At 48.1% G+C, this 27,793-nt stretch overlaps 10 protein-coding genes across 10 annotated transcripts; all 10 read left to right on the top strand.

The window, feature by feature from the left end:
- Positions 1 to 346: 346 nt before the first annotated feature.
- Positions 347 to 1,080, top strand: LOC123717742 (histone H3). Its single transcript, XM_045673888.1, has one exon. The coding sequence runs from the start codon at positions 437 to 439 to the stop codon at positions 845 to 847; it is 411 nt and encodes a 136-aa protein (XP_045529844.1). The 5' UTR covers positions 347 to 436; the 3' UTR covers positions 848 to 1,080.
- Positions 1,081 to 1,654: 574 nt separating this feature from the next.
- Positions 1,655 to 16,220, top strand: LOC123717751. Its single transcript, XM_045673898.1, has 3 exons — positions 1,655 to 2,031; positions 8,658 to 9,026; positions 15,773 to 16,220. The coding sequence occupies exons 1-3, from the start codon at positions 1,734 to 1,736 to the stop codon at positions 16,087 to 16,089; spliced, it is 984 nt and encodes a 327-aa protein (XP_045529854.1). The 5' UTR covers positions 1,655 to 1,733; the 3' UTR covers positions 16,090 to 16,220.
- LOC123717738 (late histone H1-like) lies at positions 3,161 to 4,451 on the top strand. The gene has a single exon (XM_045673883.1). The coding sequence runs from the start codon at positions 3,243 to 3,245 to the stop codon at positions 4,068 to 4,070; it is 828 nt and encodes a 275-aa protein (XP_045529839.1). The 5' UTR covers positions 3,161 to 3,242; the 3' UTR covers positions 4,071 to 4,451.
- On the top strand, positions 6,251 to 6,730 carry LOC123717748 (histone H2A). The gene has a single exon (XM_045673895.1). It carries the CDS (start codon positions 6,324 to 6,326, stop codon positions 6,696 to 6,698), a length of 375 nt encoding a protein of 124 aa, XP_045529851.1. The 5' UTR covers positions 6,251 to 6,323; the 3' UTR covers positions 6,699 to 6,730.
- LOC123717745 (histone H2B) lies at positions 7,515 to 8,485 on the top strand. The gene has a single exon (XM_045673891.1). It carries the CDS (start codon positions 7,583 to 7,585, stop codon positions 7,955 to 7,957), a length of 375 nt encoding a protein of 124 aa, XP_045529847.1. The 5' UTR covers positions 7,515 to 7,582; the 3' UTR covers positions 7,958 to 8,485.
- A 979-nt stretch (positions 16,221 to 17,199) lies between the features above and the next one.
- On the top strand, positions 17,200 to 18,494 carry LOC123717739 (late histone H1-like). Its single transcript, XM_045673885.1, has one exon. It carries the CDS (start codon positions 17,286 to 17,288, stop codon positions 18,111 to 18,113), a length of 828 nt encoding a protein of 275 aa, XP_045529841.1. The 5' UTR covers positions 17,200 to 17,285; the 3' UTR covers positions 18,114 to 18,494.
- A 1,799-nt stretch (positions 18,495 to 20,293) lies between these two features.
- Positions 20,294 to 20,808, top strand: LOC123717746 (histone H2A). Its single transcript, XM_045673893.1, has one exon. It carries the CDS (start codon positions 20,367 to 20,369, stop codon positions 20,739 to 20,741), a length of 375 nt encoding a protein of 124 aa, XP_045529849.1. The 5' UTR covers positions 20,294 to 20,366; the 3' UTR covers positions 20,742 to 20,808.
- Positions 20,809 to 21,558: 750 nt separating this feature from the next.
- Positions 21,559 to 22,209, top strand: LOC123717743 (histone H2B). Its single transcript, XM_045673889.1, has one exon. The coding sequence runs from the start codon at positions 21,627 to 21,629 to the stop codon at positions 21,999 to 22,001; it is 375 nt and encodes a 124-aa protein (XP_045529845.1). The 5' UTR covers positions 21,559 to 21,626; the 3' UTR covers positions 22,002 to 22,209.
- A 1,743-nt stretch (positions 22,210 to 23,952) lies between these two features.
- On the top strand, positions 23,953 to 24,475 carry LOC123717749 (histone H4). Its single transcript, XM_045673896.1, has one exon. It carries the CDS (start codon positions 24,032 to 24,034, stop codon positions 24,341 to 24,343), a length of 312 nt encoding a protein of 103 aa, XP_045529852.1. The 5' UTR covers positions 23,953 to 24,031; the 3' UTR covers positions 24,344 to 24,475.
- Positions 24,476 to 25,453: 978 nt separating this feature from the next.
- On the top strand, positions 25,454 to 26,748 carry LOC123717741 (late histone H1-like). Its single transcript, XM_045673887.1, has one exon. It carries the CDS (start codon positions 25,540 to 25,542, stop codon positions 26,365 to 26,367), a length of 828 nt encoding a protein of 275 aa, XP_045529843.1. The 5' UTR covers positions 25,454 to 25,539; the 3' UTR covers positions 26,368 to 26,748.
- The last annotated feature ends 1,045 nt before the right edge of the window (positions 26,749 to 27,793 follow it).

Genomic DNA, 27,793 nt, shown 5'->3' with positions numbered 1-27,793 from the left:
CGGCCAATAATAAAAATAGCCAATCTCAGATTAGGGTAAAAAACCGCCTTCACCGGGGAAGGCGAGGACCTTTACTTCGCACTTCGCTCACTACAGTGAGCTTCCGTCCTGCCCTTCAGGCGATTGACCGCCCCGCGACGGCCCAAGCCGAGGTTCGAGTCTCACAGGAGACGCCCTTGCGCTAGCCGCGGGATAAAACGCCATTCTGGTCGAGCTACGCTCGCCAAAACAGCCCGAGCTGAGCTGTAAAGGCCCTTAAGGCCAACAGCGAGATTCCTTCTTCAAAAAAAAAAAAAAAAAAAAAAAAAAAAAAAAAAAAAAAAAAGTGAACGCGGTTTATATCATCACCACAGTTGATACGCGACGGACGTGTCGATCGTGATCGTATAATTTTAGAGTTGAGTTAGTTAGTGAGCGAGTTCGAGCAGTCGTCGTAATGGCACGTACAAAGCAGACAGCCCGTAAGTCCACCGGCGGTAAGGCGCCGCGAAAGCAGCTCGCCACCAAGGCGGCCCGCAAGAGCGCTCCCGCCACCGGCGGCGTGAAGAAGCCTCACCGTTACAGGCCCGGCACCGTCGCGCTGAGAGAGATCCGTCGCTACCAGAAGAGTACCGAGCTGTTGATCCGCAAGTTGCCGTTCCAACGTCTGGTGAGGGAGATTGCGCAGGACTTCAAGACCGACCTCAGGTTCCAGAGCTCCGCCGTGATGGCGCTTCAGGAGGCGAGCGAGGCGTATCTGGTGGGTCTCTTCGAGGACACCAACCTGTGCGCCATTCACGCCAAGCGAGTGACGATCATGCCCAAGGACATCCAACTGGCGAGACGCATTCGCGGCGAGCGTGCTTAATTTTGCGTAATATGTATACATAACATAACATATTATTATTATTATTATTATTACTACAACAAAAGGCCCTTTTCAGGGCCGCATATGATTCAAATGATGCATCTAATTGTGCACACTCAACAGTAGTGCCACAGTCAGACAGACATCACGTGTCGAACGATTAAAACGTAAAACTTTTAAAATAAAATAAAAAAAAAGTAATGAACTGATAGAAAATTATTAATCAATTGTTTTACGATTTACAAAATTTTGACTAAACAGACCAATCGCACCGTCTGTCCGGTAACAAACAGGTTTTAAAAGAAATAGAATACAAAATAAAAATAAAAATATATATATATATATATATATTATTTTCTATTATGCGTCTATATTTTACACTATTGTTACATTGTTTCTTAGAAAACAATAAGTACCTCACGCCCACAATAATAATAAATATTTTTTATTATTATTTAAGTACATATTTATGGCACCACTTAAGGTTGCGTTGCGTTGACTGAGTTTAATAATTTTGTTAATTGTTTTTATTGATTTTTTTGTTTGCGTATTACGTCTTTACCGTTTGTAGTTTGTAGACATATTTGGAGGGTTCATTTTGATTATTTATGTAGTTATTATATATTATACATACGTAACCGACAACGAAAATAACATTAAAGGACGAATATCTCTACAAACCGACCGACCGATACCCCCCCCCCCCCCACCCCTCGGACAACTGCCGCCTTATATATATTCGAGGTTCGGGCATTTCTCTATATAAACCGCGAGTTAATCGGCGCGAAGCGCATTCGAACAGTGAACGTAGTACGTGAGGCACGTACGCAGTGTTGGTTGATTCTTAAATTCACTCAGTTTTCAATTCGAAACTCGCTGGTTCACAATGACCGGTCGCGGTAAGGGAGGAAAGGGATTGGGAAAAGGTGGCGCGAAGCGGCACAGGAAGGTGCTCCGTGATAACATCCAGGGTATCACCAAGCCGGCGATTCGACGTCTGGCGCGCAGGGGTGGCGTGAAACGTATCTCCGGTCTCATATACGAGGAGACCCGCGGTGTTCTCAAGGTTTTCCTCGAGAACGTCATCCGCGACGCGGTAACCTACACGGAGCACGCCAAGAGGAAGACCGTCACCGCAATGGACGTCGTGTACGCTCTGAAGCGCCAGGGCCGCACCCTCTACGGTTTCGGAGGTTAAGTTGGGTTCGGTCGTATATCCACTGATATATACCTACCTACCTACCTACCTAACTTTATGTATTTTTCAACAACAATAAAAAGGCCCTTTTCAGGGCCGCATATGTTTCGATAATAAAAATAAAACGTTATCACAACGACTAAACGTCACCTAAAATTAATTAATATACCAATATATATTGGTATGTATATGTTTATATTTAATAGATGGAAAATTAATATCGAATGCAAAACCGCTACATTTCCCTATAGATATCTAAAGCTAACTATCTACATACCTACATACACGTTACGTGTAGCATGATAATAATATAAAGTCTTCGTATGTACTTAGTATGTAAAGTAGGTACACGGTACGGTACGGCTTTAACAATCACGTCGTAATATAGCGTAATTGAGATTTTGATAATAATATACATATGATATATTATGAAAATTAACAATATAGATATACGTCTAACCTAAACGGCCGCAGGTCGCGACCGAATCGCTCCTGGGCTAATGAAATTTTCTTATTTACATCTTTTGTTATATTATCATCAACCTTTTACCAATATATATTTTATTAATAAACTTATATTGTGTGTTACGGAGCGAAGAGAACGCGCGCCTCTACGGCCTCGTCTCGGAGAGTGGTGCTGTTCTACAACATGCCGCATTCGATGCGATAAAATCAATCGTAATCTTAATATATTGTCTAAACGAACGGATCCCGTTGAACCTTGGAATCTTGACGTTCAACGGGAGACATCGCACGTGCGAATACCGTTTGATTTAATTGTTTAATTGTCAATTTAAAGTTAACGGTACGCGCGCGAGTCGACAATAACAAACTTTAAAAGTCGATACCTAACGCACGCCAACGCCTGCAGGGCGACTCGAAGTCGTGACCGGTCGCGGATATCATAAAGTCTAATTAGAATAGAGATTTTGTGCAATTTCTCGATTATATATTGGAAAAAATCCGATCAAACTGAGACGTGTTAGTGAAAAGTTTCCACGCCGAATACGAGAAAACGCATATAGTTGACGAAGCTCTCGTCGCGGTATACTGATTCGTCTGGCAGGCGCTCACTAGCGCCGCGCACTCTTAGCATTGTTGTACATTCACTACAATTTTACAATATATTAAAAACTCGTTAATTTACGTGTTAACGTTGTTAAGTGTCTAATTAATTGTTAATAAAAAATAAAAAAAATGGCCGACACAGCAGTAGCATCGGAGACACCCGCGCCGGCGACGCCCGCCAAGAAGGCACCAAAAGCGGCAGCGGCGGCGGCCGCCGCGAAGAAACCCAAGGCGAGACCAACGCACCCCAAGACTTCCGACATGGTCAACAGCGCGATCAAAGAGCTCAAGGAGAGGAGCGGATCGTCCCTGCAGGCGATCAAGAAATACATCGCCTCGAATTATAGCCTAGACGCCGAGAGGTTGGCGCCGTTCATAAGAAAGTATCTCAAGCGCGCGGTCGCCTCCGGCACCCTGATTCAGACGAAGGGCAAGGGCGCATCGGGCTCGTTCAAGATAGACAGCAAGTCGGGAACCGGCGGCGGCGCGGCGAAGAAGGCGACGGCCGCCTCCGCTTCCTCCGGCGGCAGGGGCTCCGCCGCGGCGGCGTCCTCCGCGGCCAAATCGGTGAAGAAGCCGACCGCACAAGCCGCCAAGAAGACCGCCGCGAGTGCGGGCGCCAGGAGCAAGAAGGCCGCCGCCGCGGCCGCCGAGACCGCGTCCCCCGCCAAGGCGGGCGGAAGGGGTGGCACCGCCAAAGACAAGAAGGCAGCCGCTGCGGCCAAGAGGAAGCCGGCCGCGTCGGCCGCTCCGAAGAAAGGTCGCGGCTCCGCGGCCGCCTCCGCCGCAGCGTCCGGCAAGGGCGCGTCGACCACCGCCGCCGCTTCCAAGGCGAAGAGGAGCGCGAAACCACCGACCAAAAAACCTAAAGCACCCAAACCGAAGAAGGCAGCAGCCGCCGCGCCCAAATCGAAGGCCGCCACCGCTAAAAAGGCATCGGCCGCTTCCAAGAAGTGAACGCGACAATCCACGTTCAATACGCACGAGCCGCCGCACTGTGTTCGCGTGCGCTGATCACCGGTAAGAAGAAGAAGGAGGAGGAGGAGGAGGAGGGTCGGCCACCGGACGGAAGAGCGACGAACGCATCACAAGTTGGTCGGTTGTGTCGATGTTGTATGTATACACACACACACAACAACACGCACAAACACGCCACACAAAAAGCCCTTTTCAGGGCTAACATATGTTTCGCGAAACCGAAGTTGAGAGTTTCAATCGATAAATAAACGTGAAAAGGTAGTAATAATAAAATTACTTATATATAATTAAATAAATAAATAAATAATAAGAGATTACCTATTTTGTCGAAACATATACATATTCTAAATCAACGTGTATGCCTAAAAAATATGATTATATATTAAAAATATCAAAAACAGTACAGAACAGTAATAAACAAAATAAAAACTTAAACCACACATCAATAGATATTTGTAATTAAGTTGTAAGAGCGAGACAGCAACGCTAGGGGTATATACGCAAAGATGTATGTATATTATAAAAGTTAAATATTTTATATAAATAAACTTGAAATAAGCTTGCTATAAGCACACGTTTGTACACGTGCAATAGTAGGCACGGCGGCACGCCAGGCAAGCGTAGACGATTGCAAAGCTTTCCAAGGAAACGTTTTTGAACTATTTGTATATATATATATTGTATATATATATATATAGTATTTACGTGCATTTTGTTAGTATCATGTGTTGGTATAATGCCTGTATGTATGCAATGCACGTTGTTAAAGATATAAAAAAAAAAAGTAGTGATATACATATTATTAACTTACCTATTTGCTAGCAACTCGACAGCCGTCGCGACACTTAATTAATGCGATCCTAGAAAACAACACTTCACAGTTCAGTCTTAGAGATATATAGATAGATAGACATTCTCTCTGATCATCTTGATCGTACATCACATCACATCACATCACATCACATCACGTCACGTCACATCTCATCTCAATCAGTTCGTTGAACGCGCGCACTTCACACGAGAGATACAAAAAATAGACAAATAGATAAATCGATAAATAAATAAATAAATATATATATTCATATCACACCTGTATAGCACCGCCGTTCTTCGCCACAATCACCGTACCGTACGACACCACCACCACCGTCGCGATCACTTCTTCTTCGTCGTCGTCGTCGTCGTCGTCTACCAATCGCTATAACAATAATTAATACGTGTTAATCGCACGGGCCCGTCTGGAGCGTCGCCTCCGCCTCCGCCGCCCGACTGCCCGACAAAACAATATTCTAAAATAATTACACCTTTGCCAGATGTGTTGGTGCAATAAAAGTTGCAAACAATAGAGAGACCTATTGCACTACCCCCCGCCCCCGCCCCCCGCATATTTCATATTTCTACTGTACATCATTGCCATCATTTTACAATATCTTTAAAAAATAATGTGCTAAAAATATGAGATTTATATTTTATACACCTACGTATATATTACATACCGGGCTGTCTGTCTGTCTGTCTGTGAAACCCTAACTTGAAATATAAAAATCGACAATAGGTTCATTAGAAGTTATCATCTATCTTCTACCCATTAATAGTGTCTACTTCACATTATTATTTATTATTATTATTATTATTATTTTTTTTTTTATATATAAATAAGTCGCGGAGGGACGGTTAAACGTAACAGTATAAGAATATAAGAATACAACGTATAAGATTATATATGTTATTTTATTTGGAATTGATAATTCAAATAAACAATTTGTGTTGTGTTGTGTTGCTTAATTTCATTAAACTTAAAAAAAATAGAGAAACGTCATTAAAACTCAATTCAATCTCAAGATTCGACTACTTTTTCCAACCGCGATGGATGGATGCTACCGCCATCTAGTATACAATAAAGAAACATACTACTTTTTTTCTTTACATAATATTATGTATACGTAGATACGGTACTGGACGTCAGTCAGCCCTCCCCATCTCGCTCGCTCTCTATCTCTCTGAATATCGCTCGCTCGCTCGGCCGGCATCCAATCGCGTTTAGTAGCGTAGAGAAGTAGACCTCGTCGTTTGTCATACCCGGCCGGTTGGTTAAATACCGTTGGAATTTATATTTAACAAATTCGTCGCTATGGAAAAAAAAACCTCACTCACCAGTCTTACCGTTTCGCTGTCGAGTAGTTGTGTAGAGTAGTGTCGTGTTGTGTACGTACAAACAAACAATCATACAAAATGTCCGGACGTGGCAAGGGCGGCAAGGTCAAGGGGAAGGCAAAGTCGCGTTCCAACCGCGCAGGTCTCCAGTTCCCGGTCGGTCGTATCCACAGGCTGCTCAGGAAGGGCAACTACGCCGAGAGGGTGGGTGCCGGTGCGCCGGTCTACCTTGCGGCCGTTATGGAGTACCTGGCGGCCGAAGTGCTCGAGTTGGCCGGTAACGCGGCCCGTGACAACAAAAAGACCAGGATCATACCGCGTCACCTGCAGTTGGCCATACGCAACGACGAGGAGCTCAACAAGCTACTCTCCGGCGTGACCATCGCACAGGGCGGTGTACTGCCTAACATTCAGGCGGTCCTTCTCCCCAAGAAGACCGAGAAGAAGACATAAATTACATTACAATACAATCGTATCGTTGTCATTGCAACGTCCTAAAAGGCCCTTTTCAGGGCCGCAATATGATTCATTAAAACGCAATGATGGTGGTGGTGGTGGTGTGGCAACCGTACCACCACCATTTTTTGTTAGATAAATGTTTCAACGACATAATACGTACTTTGATCTCACCGAGATTATACCTACCTACATATTATTATCTATTATAAGTATACTACTACTGCTACTACTACTACTACTACTACTACTACTACTACTACTACTGTGATATATAAAAACGGTCATCAGACAAAATGTAATATTAGTAGATGATTATTTGTTTCTATCAAATTAGTATTAAATTACCTATACTACAATATAATATAGACAATAACCAATAGATAAATCTCGCAATTTTTTTTTCATTTCTTTTTCATACTTAATAATAATAACACGCTCGAAATTACTCGCTTACGCAATCATCCAATCAGTAATACTTAATAGACAATACATGCATACTATGTTATGTACATTTTTTTTTTTTTTGTTGTTGTTGTAAATTTTACTTTAAATAACCATAAATAAATCGTGTCAGAGGGAGAGGGAGACGGAGATAGAGACAGATACACATATAATACAACGCCCCGCCCCCTTCGACGGCGCCGTCCCCCCCCCCCCCCCCTCTCGTGTCCCAACACGCGGCGTTCTAACGGTAACGACGCGATCGATTGGCCGCCGCGAATCGTATACCATGTAACGCCGGACCGGTTGCAAGAACACTTTCAAAGTGAAGTATACTGAAGTGACGAAAAATGTTTTTTAAAAAAGCTATTCTCGTGTGGTGTGTGCAGTAGTCGATACATTCTCTCAACTCTCGCATCTCGCATCTCGCGTTCACTATGCCACCAAAGACCAGCGGCAAGGCGGCCAAGAAGTCCGGCAAGGCACAGAAGAACATATCCAAATCGGACAAAAAGAAAAAGAAGCACAAGAGGAAGGAGAGCTACGCCATTTACATCTACAAGGTGCTCAAGCAGGTGCATCCCGACACCGGTATCTCTTCGAAGGCGATGTCAATCATGAACTCGTTCGTGAACGACATCTTCGAGAGGATCGCGGCTGAGGCGTCTCGTCTCGCTCACTACAACAAGCGTTCGACGATCACGTCCCGCGAGGTGCAGACCTCCGTGAGGCTCCTGCTGCCCGGCGAGCTCGCCAAGCACGCCGTCAGCGAGGGCACCAAGGCCGTCACCAAGTACACCAGCTCCAAGTGAGCGTCGCGGCGGGGTGGGACAACGGCGGTGACGTACGCAACGTAGGAGACGAACACGTCATCCAGACGCCGCGTCGTCTCAGCGCCGGCGATTTCTCTTATTATATTATATCATAATGAGAGCGATTGACAATAATAATCATCATCATCATCATAGTACCATCAAGTACCAACCAACCAACCAAACGGCCCTTTTCAGGGCCACAATATATATCCGAAGAGTCCGTAGAGACCACATAGTATCAACGACAAGCGTAAAAAACTATAAATAAATAAATAAATAAATACTCTCTAAATACACCACATATCTAGTAAACATTTGACATAAAATCTACCATGAAAATGTATTATTAAATAACATGTCGGCTTTAGTAGTTAACCTACACCTATAAAGAAAAATCAAAACAAAACACATACATTGTATGTATATAAGTATAATTATATATTATGCATGCATAAATGTTATCCGCTGACCGACCGACCAGTGATAATATATATTTATTATTATGTTATAAACAATTTCATTCACATAGGTACGCTTCTTTTTTTGTCACGCACGGCAAACCCGTCCTTACCCCCGAGCTCTTTTCGATTTTATATATAAAGGCGCTCTCCGCGCGTGAACGCGGTTTATATCATCACCACAGTTGATACGCGACGGACGTGTCGATCGTGATCGTATAATTTTAGAGTTGAGTTAGTTAGTGAGCGAGTTCGAGCAGTCGTCGTAATGGCACGTACAAAGCAGACAGCCCGTAAGTCCACCGGCGGTAAGGCGCCGCGAAAGCAGCTCGCCACCAAGGCGGCCCGCAAGAGCGCTCCCGCCACCGGCGGCGTGAAGAAGCCTCACCGTTACAGGCCCGGCACCGTCGCGCTGAGAGAGATCCGTCGCTACCAGAAGAGTACCGAGCTGTTGATCCGCAAGTTGCCGTTCCAACGTCTGGTGAGGGAGATTGCGCAGGACTTCAAGACCGACCTCAGGTTCCAGAGCTCCGCCGTGATGGCGCTTCAGGAGGCGAGCGAGGCGTATCTGGTGGGTCTCTTCGAGGACACCAACCTGTGCGCCATTCACGCCAAGCGAGTGACGATCATGCCCAAGGACATCCAACTGGCGAGACGCATTCGCGGCGAGCGTGCTTAATTTTGCGTAATATGTATACATAACATAACATATTATTATTATTATTATTATTACTACAACAAAAGGCCCTTTTCAGGGCCGCATATGATTCAAATGATGCATCTAATTGTGCACACTCAACAGTAGTGCCACAGTCAGACAGACATCACGTGTCGAACGATTAAAACGTAAAACTTTTAAAATAAAATAAAAAAAAAGTAATGAACTGATAGAAAATTATTAATCAATTGTTTTACGATTTACAAAATTTTGACTAAACAGACCAATCGCACCGTCTGTCCGGTAACAAACAGGTTTTAAAAGAAATAGAATACAAAATAAAAATAAAAATATATATATATATATATATATTATTTTCTATTATGCGTCTATATTTTACACTATTGTTACATTGTTTCTTAGAAAACAATAAGTACCTCACGCCCACAATAATAATAAATATTTTTTATTATTATTTAAGTACATATTTATGGCACCACTTAAGGTTGCGTTGCGTTGACTGAGTTTAATAATTTTGTTAATTGTTTTTTTATTGATTTTTTTTGTTTGCGTATTACGTCTTTACCGTTTGTAGTTTGTAGACATATTTGGAGGGTTCATTTTGATTATTTATGTAGTTATTATATATTATACATACGTAACCGACAACGAAAATAACATTAAAGGACGAATATCTCTACAAACCGACCGACCGATACCCCCCCCCCCCCACCCCTCGGACAACTGCCGCCTTATATATATTCGAGGTTCGGGCATTTCTCTATATAAACCGCGAGTTAATCGGCGCGAAGCGCGGCACTCGAGCCTCTCTAATACTGTATTGCCGTAGTTTTTACTATTAAAAACACAAGCAATCGCCGTTGAGGATCCGCCTTGCACCCACTTACGCCGACGCCGAAGCAGAGAAAGCGCTGCGCCTAGTCCGGCCTCCCACCAGCGGGTCTCACCGGAGGATGCGCATGTGCGGACCGAGCTGAGGTGTTCAGGCTGTGCCTGGCAGACTCCGGCTCCAGCTATGGAGCGAAAACCGCGTCGCGATGCGTCCGGCCCGCGTGCCAACGTACGCTCCCGCTCTCGCGGTCGAGCCGCGTTACCGCCGCCGCCGTCGTCGTCGCCGCCGAAATCAAGTTCGTCGCGCAACCGGTCCTTGAGTGGCTCTCGCTCGCGTAGCGATCGAGCCCCGGGACCCGGAGACGAAAAACCGGGCGAAAAAGTCGTTCTTAGTGAACAGCTCTCGTCGCGGTATACTGCCGTTCGACACCCTGTCGAACCGGCCCCCCACAACCCCTCCCCCGCAGTGTTTACTACAGCGGGCCTTTTAGACAGTTCCACACTAACTCACGCAGACCCCGAGGTCACAGGTGACTCGCGCCCGGCTGGCGCTCGAGCCCCCCTCGCGGTACATAGTGAAAGTGGTAGTGAAAGTGCAGTTTTCATCGAACAAAGTGGTGGTGAACAGTCGCAGCTCTCGTCGCGGTATACGGACGACGAGAGTACCTATACGGCTACCCCGCACCGACCTCACCCCTCGACATCGATGGCGCCACCGGACTCAGGAATGCACCTAACAACAAATGTGAGTACCGGTGTTGTTTTTCATCACGGCGAGGATCATAGCCACGCTCACGGGCACGACCCTGAAGAGCTGTTGGCCTACCTAGAAGGCGACCTGCGGCCATTGCAGCCCGTCTCACCTCGCGCCGGCTATGAGTTGGATGCGCTTTTTGTTGCGCAAACAATCATAGGCCGGTTCGCTACAGACGGGCTCGCACGCGCTATGTGCGAGTACCTAGCGCAGACCCGCAGGCGCCTTCTAAGTGAAGGCCTAATGACTTCGCCACTTTCAAGTGACGAACATGACGCGCTTGCCGAGGCAAGACGCGTACAATTACGCCGCCCGCCGCCGCGCGACGCCGATGAGGACGCCGCCGGGTCGGCACCCAAGCGTGTCTGTGCGCAGACCACGCCACCTGGTGTCAAATTCATGACACCAGCTACACTAATTACACAAGTGCAACCGGCGCCGCTCTCGCAGCGAGACCCGCGCCGCCGACGCCTAACGGACATGCCCACGGACACGGCGCCTACCGCGGCGCCCCCCGCACCCCCCGCGCCCCGCGCGGCCCTTGCGACGGCTCTTCCGACGCCGCAAGATGCGGCGAGCAATAATACGGACAATACAGCGGCCTCTTACGCCGCAACGACCGCCTCGCCGGCAGTAGCCCGCCGGCCCCCCCTTGCACCCCTGCCCCCCGCGCCTCCAAAGCCCAAGTATCCGCCGTTTGTCATTGAGTCTCTCCCTGACTGGACAACGCACGTCAGGGAGATGAAGCGGCGGCTTGGGCGCACAATTAATGCGCGCGCATTCGGGCAGGGGTTAAAAATCCTGCCTCAAGACGAGGAGGAGTACCGTTTGGTGCAGCGGTACCTAGGGGAGTTAGAGAGTAGCGGCGTAAAAGTCGTCTACTTCTCATACTCCCTACCAGCGGAGCGGCAGCTGAAGGTGGCGCTACGAGGCATTCCGGCGGACACGGAGCCCGAGGCCATCTTGTCGGAGCTGCGCGACCTAGGGTTCGAGCCGGAGCACGCTCAGCCCATACGTGCCAGAAGGGGCAGGCCGGGGTGCATATTTTTAATTATCCTGCGCCGCACCCCCGACCTCACCCCCGCTATATACAACATAAAGGAGCTGTTGTGTATACCGGGGGTCACCATTGAATCTTGGCGGGGCAAAAGGGGCCCCGCTCAGTGCCACCGCTGCCAAGGATTTAGGCACTCCTCGCACCAATGCCACCGGGCCTTAGCCTGTGTGCGGTGCGGGGAGGAACACCACTCCGCCGACTGCCCCCTACCAAAGGGGGCCACGCCGAAATGCGCCAACTGCAAGGGGGCGCATACGGCTAACCACAGCACGTGTCCGGTGCTGAAGGAGGAGGCGCGCAATAAGCGCGCAGGCACGGTGGCGCACACCACAGGGGGCAAGGGTGCCGCGGACGCGCGCGGTGCGCATGATGCGCGCGGTGCGCGCGGTACGCGTGGCGCTCGCGCTGCGGGACCCGCGGCGCCGCGTTCAAAGGGAGGAGAGCCGCGCACGCATGCGCAGGCTGAACGACGCGCCCATGAGCAGCGCGCCGCACACCCGCAGGATGCGGAATTAATTTCGTACCCTGCGGAGCCTCCCAGAGGTCAACGCAGGCGCCCCCGAGGTAGAAGAGGCCGGGGGGGGTTACAACCCCCCGCCCCCCCGCGCGCGGAAAATTCCGCGCACTTCGCGGAGGGCCCCAGTAGGGCCGCTCCTGACACCGCTCCAGCCGCTGGAGCCTCCAGGACCGCCGGACAGCGCGCCGCACGCCCCCGCAGCGGGGGCCCTCTGAGGGGCCAGATGTTCCTCAGCGAGGCGGCGATTGCTGAGGCGGTCGACAGGGCGGTCAACTCATTGTTGAGCGCCCTCTACCCGACTCCGCCTGCCCCGACCCATGGAGGACGCCGGCCGCGCAGTCGAGGCGTAAGACACACACACCAACAACAACAACAATGATCTTACGCCTCTTACATTGGAACGCCGAGGGCCTTAGGGGGAAAGGTCCCTACCTGCGCAACATCCTACGTACGCATAACGTAGATGTTGCGCTCATTTCAGAGACACACCTGCGCCCCACCGACCGCCTGAGTGCTGCGGGCTACTTCGTTTACCGCGAAGAGCATCAGGCGATCAACGGGGCGCCCATGCGCGGCCTGGCAGTGCTGGTTAGAAGGAGCATTCCTCACCGCGCTATCCAGGCCGTCAACCTGACTGGCATCCTGACGCTGGGGGTAGAGCTGGAACTGGGCGGTCAGCCCACAGACGTGTTGGCCGCCTACGCTCCCCCCGGCGCAAATTTCATTGAAGCCGAGCTGGAGGCAGCTCTCAGCGCGAAGCCGACGATCATCGCGGGTGACTGGAATGCCAAACACATCAACTGGCATTCCCAAGTCACGAACGCGCGAGGTCGTCGCCTTCTGCATCACGCCGAAGAGCGCGGCTACCTGGTGTGCGGACCTGACTCCGCCACCCACTTTCCTAGGATAGCCGCCCACAGGCCGGACACCATCGATCTGGTGGTGCACAACCGGCCTGACCTCCACCTAGCGCAGGAGGTCCTGATGGACGAATACCAGTCGGACCACCAGCCGGTGCTGTGCCTCATCGCGGGGGCTCCATCCCCGCCCGCACGCACCCGGAAGGTCACCGACTGGAACACCTTTGAGTCCATCATGGAAGACACCCCTGCGCCCGGCCCACCGGATTCGACAGGCGCCGTTGACGACATGGCGGAGTCCATGACGCGGCAACTCCAGGCAGCTCTGGCGGCAGCGACCTCAACGCGCACGCCGGAGATCACCTGCCAGGACCTTGCACCCTATGTGCAAAGGCTGATTCAGCGCAAGCGCGCGCTCAGGAGGCAATGGCAGCGCAACCGCTGCCCCGCGCTCAAAACGCAGCTGAATCGCCTCGCCGAACGTGTCAAGGCCGAGCTGGCCTCACACGAACGGCGCACATGGGAGTGCACACTGGGAGAGGCCACCACAGAGCCTACCCGCCTCTACCAACTTTGCCGCCGTCTCTACAGGACTCCAGAGCCGAAGCGTCCCCTTCGCGACAGCAACGGCGCCATTACTTACGATGACACAGATCGGGCCGAAATATTCGCCGAACACCTCCAGCGTCAGTTCTCGCCGAACCCCGCGACGTCCCCTACGCGCGTGGCAGAGGTGGTGAACGCTGTCGAGGCGTGGCTGACGTGCCCGATCTCTACCGATGAAGCCCAGATCTTCTTCTCGCCGTCACAAGTGCGGAAGAGGATCTCACGACTGCGACCCAGGAAGGCGCCGGGACCGGACGGCATCACCCACGAGGCGCTGCGCCATCTGCCCATGAGGTGGATAGTCGCGCTGTCGCGCCTCTTCACGGGTATCCTCCGGTATACGCACTTCCCCAGATCATGGAAAGAGGGCAAGGTGATCTTAATATCGAAGCCCGGGAAGGACTCTACCCGACCCGAGAGCTATCGACCCATCACCTTGCTCTCGACGCAGTCGAAACTGTTCGAGTGGCTGTTGCTGCAGAGGATCGAACAGTACCTGCAGCCGAGGCCCGAACAGTTCGGCTTCCGCGGCGAGCACAGCACGACGCTGCAGCTGACGAAGGTGCTCTACACTGCAGCCTCGGCCCTCAACAAAAAGGAGGGGGCCGCTGCCGTTATGCTGGACATGGCGAAGGCCTTTGACCGTGTCTGGCACGACGGCCTCGTGCTGAAGCTCATCGAGTCTCCACTACCCCGCCGAATGGTCGCCGTGCTCCGCGCCTTTCTCACCGAGCGCACGTTTTTCGTTGCGACGGGAGAGGCAGCGTCGAGACCGCGACCCATCACGGCGGGAGTCCCGCAAGGCAGCGTGTTATCGCCCCTGCTGTACACCACATACACCGACGACGTTCCGTGCCCCGAGGGGTGCACACTCGCCCTCTACGCCGATGACACGGCGTATGTGGCGACATCGCTGGGGGCCTCGCACGCTGCCCGAAAACTCCAACGCGCTCTGGACCTCCTGCCAGAGTGGCTGGACAAGTGGAGACTCGCCGCCAACCCGGACAAGACACAGGCAATTGCCTTCGGCCGGGGTAGGTTGCCACCACCCTTACGCTTCCTGGATCGAGACGTGCCGTGGAAGTCGCCGGTCACCTATCTAGGGGTCACCATAGACCGGAGTCTTACCATGAAGCACCACATCTCCAGGGCTGTAAGGAGCGCCAAGTGGGCGACGCACATGCTTCGCCCACTGATCACAGGCAACCTACCCCTCCGCACCAAGCTCGCGCTACACAAATTGTATGTGCGCCCTCACCTCACGTACGCGGCACCGGCGTGGTTCTCCTATGCCAGCGAGACCAACCGCCGAAGACTGCGCATCGTGCAAAACACTGTCTTACGACGCGCAGTAAAGGCACCACGCTACGTGAGGAACGCCACCATAGCGCGAGACTTGCGGATGGAGTCAATCGACGAGTTCGTCGCACGGCTCGCGATGAGGATGTTTGATCGAGCGGACGCCTCTCAACATCCTCACCTCCAAAATATCGCGCCGTGGCACTCCAGGCCGCCCGACCGATACAAGTACCCGCGTGAGCTCTTCTCCGCGGGTCCCGACGACACCAGGGCAGCAGCTGCGGCTTCGACCGCTGGTCGCCTCGCTGGGCCTCCCCCGGGGCCACCGGGGGTCTCACCCGGCGGAGCTTGACCGCGAGCCGCGCTAGCTGCCCGATACCACCTATCATGACACCAGGGCCAAGTCGAGATTACTCCTTGGCCCCCTCATTACCACCGGATTTGACAACCCGGACATGACCCCACAGGCTGCGCGCAGCGGGTAGAGACTGAGTCTCCCCGCGCGCCTGCAGCCCCCACCAAGGGCTATATGCCCGCCCCCGTACCGCCCTGTATCAGCAGGGCGCGAACAGAAACACCACTTGAAGGGGGCATACGCCCCGAACAAGAAAAAACACCCCCCTCGCGAGGGAGGGTGCAACAATAACCACGATGCGAAGCGCATTCGAACAGTGAACGTAGTACGTGAGGCACGTACGCAGTGTTGGTTGATTCTTAAATTCACTCAGTTTTCAATTCGAAACTCGCTGGTTCACAATGACCGGTCGCGGTAAGGGAGGAAAGGGATTGGGAAAAGGTGGCGCGAAGCGGCACAGGAAGGTGCTCCGTGATAACATCCAGGGTATCACCAAGCCTGCGATTCGACGTCTGGCGCGCAGGGGTGGCGTGAAACGTATCTCCGGTCTCATATACGAGGAGACCCGCGGTGTTCTCAAGGTTTTCCTCGAGAACGTCATCCGCGACGCGGTAACCTACACGGAGCACGCCAAGAGGAAGACCGTCACCGCAATGGACGTCGTGTACGCTCTGAAGCGCCAGGGCCGCACCCTCTACGGTTTCGGAGGTTAAGTTGGGTTCGGTCGTATATCCACTGATATATACCTACCTACCTACCTACCTAACTTTATGTATTTTTCAACAACAATAAAAAGGCCCTTTTCAGGGCCGCATATGTTTCGATAATAAAAATAAAACGTTATCACAACGACTAAACGTCACCTAAAATTAATTAATATACCAATATATATTGGTATGTACATGTTTATATTTAATAGATGGAAAATTAATATCGAATGCAAAACCGCTACATTTCCCTATAGATATCTAAAGCTAACTATCTACATACCTACATACACGTTACGTGTAGCGTGATAATAATATAAAGTCTTCGTATGTACTTAGTATGTAAAGTAGGTACACGGTACGGTACGGCTTTAACAATCACGTCGTAATATAGCGTAATTGAGATTTTGATAATAATATACATATGATATATTATGAAAATTAACAATATAGATATACGTCTAACCTAAACGGCCGCAGGTCGCGACCGAATCGCTCCTGGGCTAATGAAATTTTCTTATTTACATCTTTTGTTATATTATCATCAACCTTTTACCAATATATATTTTATTAATAAACTTATATTGTGTGTTACGGAGCGAAGAGAACGCGCGCCTCTACGGCCTCGTCTCGGAGAGTGGTGCTGTTCTACAACATGCCGCATTCGATGCGATAAAATCAATCGTAATCTTAATATATTGTCTAAACGAACGGATCCCGTTGAACCTTGGAATCTTGACGTTCAACGGGAGACATCGCACGTGCGAATACCGTTTGATTTAATTGTTTAATTGTCAATTTAAAGTTAACGGTACGCGCGCGAGTCGACAATAACAAACTTTAAAAGTCGATACCTAACGCACGCCAACGCCTGCAGGGCGACTCGAAGTCGTGACCGGTCGCGGATATCATAAAGTCTAATTAGAATAGAGATTTTGTGCAATTTCTCGATTATATATTGGAAAAATTCCGATCAAACTGAGACGTGTTAGTGAAAAGTTTCCACGCCGAATACGAGAAAACGCATATAGTTGACGAAGCTCTCGTCGCGGTATACTGATTCGTCTGGCAGGCGCTCACTAGCGCCGCGCACTCTTAGCATTGTTGTACATTCACTACAATTTTACAATATATTAAAAACTCGTTAATTTACGTGTTAACGTTGTTAAGTGTCTAATTAATTGTTAATAAAAATAAAAAAAATGGCCGACACAGCAGTAGCATCGGAGACACCCGCGCCGGCGACGCCCGCCAAGAAGGCACCAAAAGCGGCAGCGGCGGCGGCCGCCGCGAAGAAACCCAAGGCGAGACCAACGCACCCCAAGACTTCCGACATGGTCAACAGCGCGATCAAAGAGCTCAAGGAGAGGAGCGGATCGTCCCTGCAGGCGATCAAGAAATACATCGCCTCGAATTATAGCCTAGACGCCGAGAGGTTGGCGCCGTTCATAAGAAAGTATCTCAAGCGCGCGGTCGCCTCCGGCACCCTGATTCAGACGAAGGGCAAGGGCGCATCGGGCTCGTTCAAGATAGACAGCAAGTCGGGAACCGGCGGCGGCGCGGCGAAGAAGGCGACGGCCGCCTCCGCTTCCTCCGGCGGCAGGGGCTCCGCCGCGGCGGCGTCCTCCGCGGCCAAATCGGTGAAGAAGCCGACCGCACAAGCCGCCAAGAAGACCGCCGCGAGTGCGGGCGCCAGGAGCAAGAAGGCCGCCGCCGCGGCCGCCGAGACCGCGTCCCCCGCCAAGGCGGGCGGAAGGGGTGGCACCGCCAAAGACAAGAAGGCAGCCGCTGCGGCCAAGAGGAAGCCGGCCGCGTCGGCCGCTCCGAAGAAAGGTCGCGGCTCCGCGGCCGCCTCCGCCGCAGCGTCCGGCAAGGGCGCGTCGACCACCGCCGCCGCTTCCAAGGCGAAGAGGAGCGCGAAACCACCGACCAAAAAACCTAAAGCACCCAAACCGAAGAAGGCAGCAGCCGCCGCGCCCAAATCGAAGGCCGCCACCGCTAAAAAGGCATCGGCCGCTTCCAAGAAGTGAACGCGACAATCCACGTTCAATACGCACGAGCCGCCGCACTGTGTTCGCGTGCGCTGATCACCGGTAAGAAGAAGAAGGAGGAGGAGGAGGAGGAGGGTCGGCCACCGGACGGAAGAGCGACGAACGCATCACAAGTTGGTCGGTTGTGTCGATGTTGTATGTATACACACACACACAACAACACGCACAAACACGCCACACAAAAAGCCCTTTTCAGGGCTAACATATGTTTCGCGAAACCGAAGTTGAGAGTTTCAATCGATAAATAAACGTGAAAAGGTAGTAATAATAAAATTACTTATATATAATTAAATAAATAAATAAATAATAAGAGATTACCTATTTTGTCGAAACATATACATATTCTAAATCAACGTGTATGCCTAAAAAATATGATTATATATTAAAAATATCAAAAACAGTACAGAACAGTAATAAACAAAATAAAAACTTAAACCACACATCAATAGATATTTGTAATTAAGTTGTAAGAGCGAGACAGCAACGCTAGGGGTATATACGCAAAGATGTATGTATATTATAAAAGTTAAATATTTTATATAAATAAACTTGAAATAAGCTTGCTATAAGCACACGTTTGTACACGTGCAATAGTAGGCACGGCGGCACGCCAGGCAAGCGTAGACGATTGCAAAGCTTTCCAAGGAAACGTTTTTGAACTATTTGTATATATATATATTGTATATATATATATATAGTATTTACGTGCATTTTGTTAGTATCATGTGTTGGTATAATGCCTGTATGTATGCAATGCACGTTGTTAAAGATATAAAAAAAAAAAGTAGTGATATACATATTATTAACTTACCTATTTGCTAGCAACTCGACAGCCGTCGCGACACTTAATTAATGCGATCCTAGAAAACAACACTTCACAGTTCAGTCTTAGAGATATATAGATAGATAGACATTCTCTCTGATCATCTTGATCGTACATCACATCACATCACATCACATCACATCACGTCACGTCACATCTCATCTCAATCAGTTCGTTGAACGCGCGCACTTCACACGAGAGATACAAAAAATAGACAAATAGATAAATCGATAAATAAATAAATAAATATATATATTCATATCACACCTGTATAGCACCGCCGTTCTTCGCCACAATCACCGTACCGTACGACACCACCACCACCGTCGCGATCACTTCTTCTTCGTCGTCGTCGTCGTCGTCGTCTACCAATCGCTATAACAATAATTAATACGTGTTAATCGCACGGGCCCGTCTGGAGCGTCGCCTCCGCCTCCGCCGCCCGACTGCCCGACAAAACAATATTCTAAAATAATTACACCTTTGCCAGATGTGTTGGTGCAATAAAAGTTGCAAACAATAGGGAGACCTATTGCACTACCCCCCGCCCCCGCCCCCCCCCCATTTCATATTTCTACTGTACATCATTGCCATCATTTTAAAATATCTTTAAAAAATAATGTGCTAAAAATATGAGATTTATATTTTATACACCTACGTATATATTACATACCGGGCTGTCTGTCTGTCTGTCTGTGAAACCCTAACTTGAAATATAAAAATCGACAATAGGTTCATTAGAAGTTATCATCTATCTTCTACCCATTAATAGTGTCTACTTCACATTATTATTTATTATTATTATTATTATTTTTTTTTTTTTTATATATAAATAAGTCGCGGAGGGACGGTTAAACGTAACAGTATAAGAATATAAGAATACAACGTATAAGATTATATATGTTATTTTATTTGGAATTGATAATTCAAATAAACAATTTGTGTTGTGTTGTGTTGCTTAATTTCATTAAACTTAAAAAAAATAGAGAAACGTCATTAAAACTCAATTCAATCTCAAGATTCGACTACTTTTTCCAACCGCGATGGATGGATGCTACCGCCATCTAGTATACAATAAAGAAACATACTACTTTTTTTCTTTACATAATATTATGTATACGTAGATACGGTACTGGACGTCAGTCAGCCCTCCCCATCTCGCTCGCTCTCTATCTCTCTGAATATCGCTCGCTCGCTCGGCCGGCATCCAATCGCGTTTAGTAGCGTAGAGAAGTAGACCTCGTCGTTTGTCATACCCGGCCGGTTGGTTAAATACCGTTGGAATTTATATTTAACAAATTCGTCGCTATGGAAAAAAAAACCTCACTCACCAGTCTTACCGTTTCGCTGTCGAGTAGTTGTGTAGAGTAGTGTCGTGTTGTGTACGTACAAACAAACAATCATACAAAATGTCCGGACGTGGCAAGGGCGGCAAGGTCAAGGGGAAGGCAAAGTCGCGTTCCAACCGCGCAGGTCTCCAGTTCCCGGTCGGTCGTATCCACAGGCTGCTCAGGAAGGGCAACTACGCCGAGAGGGTGGGTGCCGGTGCGCCGGTCTACCTTGCGGCCGTTATGGAGTACCTGGCGGCCGAAGTGCTCGAGTTGGCCGGTAACGCGGCCCGTGACAACAAAAAGACCAGGATCATACCGCGTCACCTGCAGTTGGCCATACGCAACGACGAGGAGCTCAACAAGCTACTCTCCGGCGTGACCATCGCACAGGGCGGTGTACTGCCTAACATTCAGGCGGTCCTTCTCCCCAAGAAGACCGAGAAGAAGACATAAATTACATTACAATACAATCGTATCGTTGTCATTGCAACGACCTAAAAGGCCCTTTTCAGGGCCGCAATATGATTCATTAAAACGCAATGATGGTGGTGGTGGTGGTGTGGCAACCGTACCACCACCATTTTTTGTTAGATAAATGTTTCAACGACATAATACGTACTTTGATCTCACCGAGATTATACCTACCTACATATTATTATCTATTATAAGTATACTACTACTGCTACTACTACTACTACTACTACTACTACTACTACTACTACTGTGATATATAAAAACGGTCATCAGACAAAATGTAATATTAGTAGATGATTATTTGTTTCTATCAAATTAGTATTAAATTACCTATACTACAATATAATATAGACAATAACCAATAGATAAATCTCGCAATTTTTTTTTCATTTCTTTTTCATACTTAATAATAATAACACGCTCGAAATTACTCGCTTACGCAATCATCCAATCAGTAATACTTAATAGACAATACATGCATACTATGTTATGTACATTTTTTTTTTTGTTGTTGTTGTTGTAAATTTTACTTTAAATAACCATAAATAAATCGTGTCAGAGGGAGAGGGAGACGGAGATAGAGACAGATACACATATAATACAACGCCCCGCCCCCTTCGACGGCGCCGTTCACCCCCCCCCCCCCCCCTCTCGTGTCCCAACACGCGGCGTTCTAACGGTAACGACGCGATCGATTGGCCGCCGCGAAACGTATACCATGTAACTCCGGACCGGTTGCAAGAACACTTTCAAAGTGAAGTATACTGAAGTGACGAAAAATTTTTTAAAAAAGCTATTCTCGTGTGGTGTGTGCAGTAGTCGATACATTCTCTCAACTCTCGCATCTCGCATCTCGCGTTCACTATGCCACCAAAGACCAGCGGCAAGGCGGCCAAGAAGTCCGGCAAGGCACAGAAGAACATATCCAAATCGGACAAAAAGAAAAAGAAGCACAAGAGGAAGGAGAGCTACGCCATTTACATCTACAAGGTGCTCAAGCAGGTGCATCCCGACACCGGTATCTCTTCGAAGGCGATGTCAATCATGAACTCGTTCGTGAACGACATCTTCGAGAGGATCGCGGCTGAGGCGTCTCGTCTCGCTCACTACAACAAGCGTTCGACGATCACGTCCCGCGAGGTGCAGACCTCCGTGAGGCTCCTGCTGCCCGGCGAGCTCGCCAAGCACGCCGTCAGCGAGGGCACCAAGGCCGTCACCAAGTACACCAGCTCCAAGTGAGCGTCGCGGCGGGGTGGGACAACGGCGGTGACGTACGCAACGTAGGAGACGAACACGTCATCCAGACGCCGCGTCGTCTCAGCGCCGGCGATTTCTCTTATTATATTATATCATAATGAGAGCGATTGACAATAATAATAATCATCATCATCATAGTACCATCAAGTACCAACCAACCAACCAAACAAACGGCCCTTTTCAGGGCCACAATATATATCCGAAGAGTCCGTAGAGACCACATAGTATCAACGACAAGCGTAAAAAACTATAAATAAATAAATAAATAAATACTCTCTAAATACACCACATATCTAGTAAACATTTGACATAAAATCTACCATGAAAATGTATTATTAAATAACATGTCGGCTTTAGTAGTTAACCTACACCTATAAAGAAAAATCAAAACAAAACACATACATTGTATGTATATAAGTATAATTATATATTATGCATGCATAAATGTTATCCGCTGACCGACCGACCAGTGATAATATATATTTATTATTATGTTATAAACAATTTCATTCACATAGGTACGCTTCTTTTTTTGTCACGCACGGCAAACCCGTCCTTACCCCCGAGCTCTTTTCGATTTTATATATAAAGGCGCTCTCCGCGCGTGAACGCGGTTTATATCATCACCACAGTTGATACGCGACGGACGTGTCGATCGTGATCGTATAATTTTAGAGTTGAGTTAGTTAGTGAGCGAGTTCGAGCAGTCGTCGTAATGGCACGTACAAAGCAGACAGCCCGTAAGTCCACCGGCGGTAAGGCGCCGCGAAAGCAGCTCGCCACCAAGGCGGCCCGCAAGAGCGCTCCCGCCACCGGCGGCGTGAAGAAGCCTCACCGTTACAGGCCCGGCACCGTCGCGCTGAGAGAGATCCGTCGCTACCAGAAGAGTACCGAGCTGTTGATCCGCAAGTTGCCGTTCCAACGTCTGGTGAGGGAGATTGCGCAGGACTTCAAGACCGACCTCAGGTTCCAGAGCTCCGCCGTGATGGCGCTTCAGGAGGCGAGCGAGGCGTATCTGGTGGGTCTCTTCGAGGACACCAACCTGTGCGCCATTCACGCCAAGCGAGTGACGATCATGCCCAAGGACATCCAACTGGCGAGACGCATTCGCGGCGAGCGTGCTTAATTTTGCGTAATATGTATACATAACATAACATATTATTATTATTATTATTATTACTACAACAAAAGGCCCTTTTCAGGGCCGCATATGATTCAAATGATGCATCTAATTGTGCACACTCAACAGTAGTGCCACAGTCAGACAGACATCACGTGTCGAACGATTAAAACGTAAAACTTTTAAAATAAAATAAAAAAAAAGTAATGAACTGATAGAAAATTATTAATCAATTGTTTTACGATTTACAAAATTTTGACTAAACAGACCAATCGCACCGTCTGTCCGGTAACAAACAGGTTTTAAAAGAAATAGAATACAAAATAAAAATAAAAATATATATATATATATATATATTATTTTCTATTATGCGTCTATATTTTACACTATTGTTACATTGTTTCTTAGAAAACAATAAGTACCTCACGCCCACAATAATAATAAATATTTTTTATTATTATTTAAGTACATATTTATGGCACCACTTAAGGTTGCGTTGCGTTGACTGAGTTTAATAATTTTGTTAATTGTTTTTATTGATTTTTTTGTTTGCGTATTACGTCTTTACCGTTTGTAGTTTGTAGACATATTTGGAGGGTTCATTTTGATTATTTATGTAGTTATTATATATTATACATACGTAACCGACAACGAAAATAACATTAAAGGACGAATATCTCTACAAACCGACCGACCGATACCCCCCCCCCCCCCACCCCTCGGACAACTGCCGCCTTATATATATTCGAGGTTCGGGCATTTCTCTATATAAACCGCGAGTTAATCGGCGCGAAGCGCATTCGAACAGTGAACGTAGTACGTGAGGCACGTACGCAGTGTTGGTTGATTCTTAAATTCACTCAGTTTTCAATTCGAAACTCGCTGGTTCACAATGACCGGTCGCGGTAAGGGAGGAAAGGGATTGGGAAAAGGTGGCGCGAAGCGGCACAGGAAGGTGCTCCGTGATAACATCCAGGGTATCACCAAGCCTGCGATTCGACGTCTGGCGCGCAGGGGTGGCGTGAAACGTATCTCCGGTCTCATATACGAGGAGACCCGCGGTGTTCTCAAGGTTTTCCTCGAGAACGTCATCCGCGACGCGGTAACCTACACGGAGCACGCCAAGAGGAAGACCGTCACCGCAATGGACGTCGTGTACGCTCTGAAGCGCCAGGGCCGCACCCTCTACGGTTTCGGAGGTTAAGTTGGGTTCGGTCGTATATCCACTGATATATACCTACCTACCTACCTACCTAACTTTATGTATTTTTCAACAACAATAAAAAGGCCCTTTTCAGGGCCGCATATGTTTCGATAATAAAAATAAAACGTTATCACAACGACTAAACGTCACCTAAAATTAATTAATATACCAATATATATTGGTATGTACATGTTTATATTTAATAGATGGAAAATTAATATCGAATGCAAAACCGCTACATTTCCCTATAGATATCTAAAGCTAACTATCTACATACCTACATACACGTTACGTGTAGCGTGATAATAATATAAAGTCTTCGTATGTACTTAGTATGTAAAGTAGGTACACGGTACGGTACGGCTTTAACAATCACGTCGTAATATAGCGTAATTGAGATTTTGATAATAATATACATATGATATATTATGAAAATTAACAATATAGATATACGTCTAACCTAAACGGCCGCAGGTCGCGACCGAATCGCTCCTGGGCTAATGAAATTTTCTTATTTACATCTTTTGTTATATTATCATCAACCTTTTACCAATATATATTTTATTAATAAACTTATATTGTGTGTTACGGAGCGAAGAGAACGCGCGCCTCTACGGCCTCGTCTCGGAGAGTGGTGCTGTTCTACAACATGCCGCATTCGATGCGATAAAATCAATCGTAATCTTAATATATTGTCTAAACGAACGGATCCCGTTGAACCTTGGAATCTTGACGTTCAACGGGAGACATCGCACGTGCGAATACCGTTTGATTTAATTGTTTAATTGTCAATTTAAAGTTAACGGTACGCGCGCGAGTCGACAATAACAAACTTTAAAAGTCGATACCTAACGCACGCCAACGCCTGCAGGGCGACTCGAAGTCGTGACCGGTCGCGGATATCATAAAGTCTAATTAGAATAGAGATTTTGTGCAATTTCTCGATTATATATTGGAAAAATTCCGATCAAACTGAGACGTGTTAGTGAAAAGTTTCCACGCCGAATACGAGAAAACGCATATAGTTGACGAAGCTCTCGTCGCGGTATACTGATTCGTCTGGCAGGCGCTCACTAGCGCCGCGCACTCTTAGCATTGTTGTACATTCACTACAATTTTACAATATATTAAAAACTCGTTAATTTACGTGTTAACGTTGTTAAGTGTCTAATTAATTGTTAATAAAAATAAAAAAAATGGCCGACACAGCAGTAGCATCGGAGACACCCGCGCCGGCGACGCCCGCCAAGAAGGCACCAAAAGCGGCAGCGGCGGCGGCCGCCGCGAAGAAACCCAAGGCGAGACCAACGCACCCCAAGACTTCCGACATGGTCAACAGCGCGATCAAAGAGCTCAAGGAGAGGAGCGGATCGTCCCTGCAGGCGATCAAGAAATACATCGCCTCGAATTATAGCCTAGACGCCGAGAGGTTGGCGCCGTTCATAAGAAAGTATCTCAAGCGCGCGGTCGCCTCCGGCACCCTGATTCAGACGAAGGGCAAGGGCGCATCGGGCTCGTTCAAGATAGACAGCAAGTCGGGAACCGGCGGCGGCGCGGCGAAGAAGGCGACGGCCGCCTCCGCTTCCTCCGGCGGCAGGGGCTCCGCCGCGGCGGCGTCCTCCGCGGCCAAATCGGTGAAGAAGCCGACCGCACAAGCCGCCAAGAAGACCGCCGCGAGTGCGGGCGCCAGGAGCAAGAAGGCCGCCGCCGCGGCCGCCGAGACCGCGTCCCCCGCCAAGGCGGGCGGAAGGGGTGGCACCGCCAAAGACAAGAAGGCAGCCGCTGCGGCCAAGAGGAAGCCGGCCGCGTCGGCCGCTCCGAAGAAAGGTCGCGGCTCCGCGGCCGCCTCCGCCGCAGCGTCCGGCAAGGGCGCGTCGACCACCGCCGCCGCTTCCAAGGCGAAGAGGAGCGCGAAACCACCGACCAAAAAACCTAAAGCACCCAAACCGAAGAAGGCAGCAGCCGCCGCGCCCAAATCGAAGGCCGCCACCGCTAAAAAGGCATCGGCCGCTTCCAAGAAGTGAACGCGACAATCCACGTTCAATACGCACGAGCCGCCGCACTGTGTTCGCGTGCGCTGATCACCGGTAAGAAGAAGAAGGAGGAGGAGGAGGAGGAGGGTCGGCCACCGGACGGAAGAGCGACGAACGCATCACAAGTTGGTCGGTTGTGTCGATGTTGTATGTATACACACACACACAACAACACGCACAAACACGCCACACAAAAAGCCCTTTTCAGGGCTAACATATGTTTCGCGAAACCGAAGTTGAGAGTTTCAATCGATAAATAAACGTGAAAAGGTAGTAATAATAAAATTACTTATATATAATTAAATAAATAAATAAATAATAAGAGATTACCTATTTTGTCGAAACATATACATATTCTAAATCAACGTGTATGCCTAAAAAATATGATTATATATTAAAAATATCAAAAACAGTACAGAACAGTAATAAACAAAATAAAAACTTAAACCACACATCAATAGATATTTGTAATTAAGTTGTAAGAGCGAGACAGCAACGCTAGGGGTATATACGCAAAGATGTATGTATATTATAAAAGTTAAATATTTTATATAAATAAACTTGAAATAAGCTTGCTATAAGCACACGTTTGTACACGTGCAATAGTAGGCACGGCGGCACGCCAGGCAAGCGTAGACGATTGCAAAGCTTTCCAAGGAAACGTTTTTGAACTATTTGTATATATATATATTGTATATATATATATATAGTATTTACGTGCATTTTGTTAGTATCATGTGTTGGTATAATGCCTGTATGTATGCAATGCACGTTGTTAAAGATATAAAAAAAAAAAGTAGTGATATACATATTATTAACTTACCTATTTGCTAGCAACTCGACAGCCGTCGCGACACTTAATTAATGCGATCCTAGAAAACAACACTTCACAGTTCAGTCTTAGAGATATATAGATAGATAGACATTCTCTCTGATCATCTTGATCGTACATCACATCACATCACATCACATCACATCACGTCACGTCACATCTCATCTCAATCAGTTCGTTGAACGCGCGCACTTCACACGAGAGATACAAAAAATAGACAAATAGATAAATCGATAAATAAATAAATAAATATATATATTCATATCACACCTGTATAGCACCGCCGTTCTTCGCCACAATCACCGTACCGTACGACACCACCACCACCGTCGCGATCACTTCTTCTTCGTCGTCGTCGTCGTCGTCGTCTACCAATCGCTATAACAATAATTAATACGTGTTAATCGCACGGGCCCGTCTGGAGCGTCGCCTCCGCCTCCGCCGCCCGACTGCCCGACAAAACAATATTCTAAAATAATTACACCTTTGCCAGATGTGTTGGTGCAATAAAAGTTGCAAACAATAGGGAGACCTATTGCACTACCCCCCGCCCCCGCCCCCCGCATATTTCATATTTCTACTGTA

This window comes from Pieris brassicae, chromosome 13, assembly GCF_905147105.1.
Source record: "Pieris brassicae chromosome 13, ilPieBrab1.1, whole genome shotgun sequence".
NCBI classification, from domain to species: domain Eukaryota; kingdom Metazoa; phylum Arthropoda; class Insecta; order Lepidoptera; family Pieridae; genus Pieris; species Pieris brassicae.
This window is presented reverse-complemented; position numbering and strand designations above follow the sequence as displayed.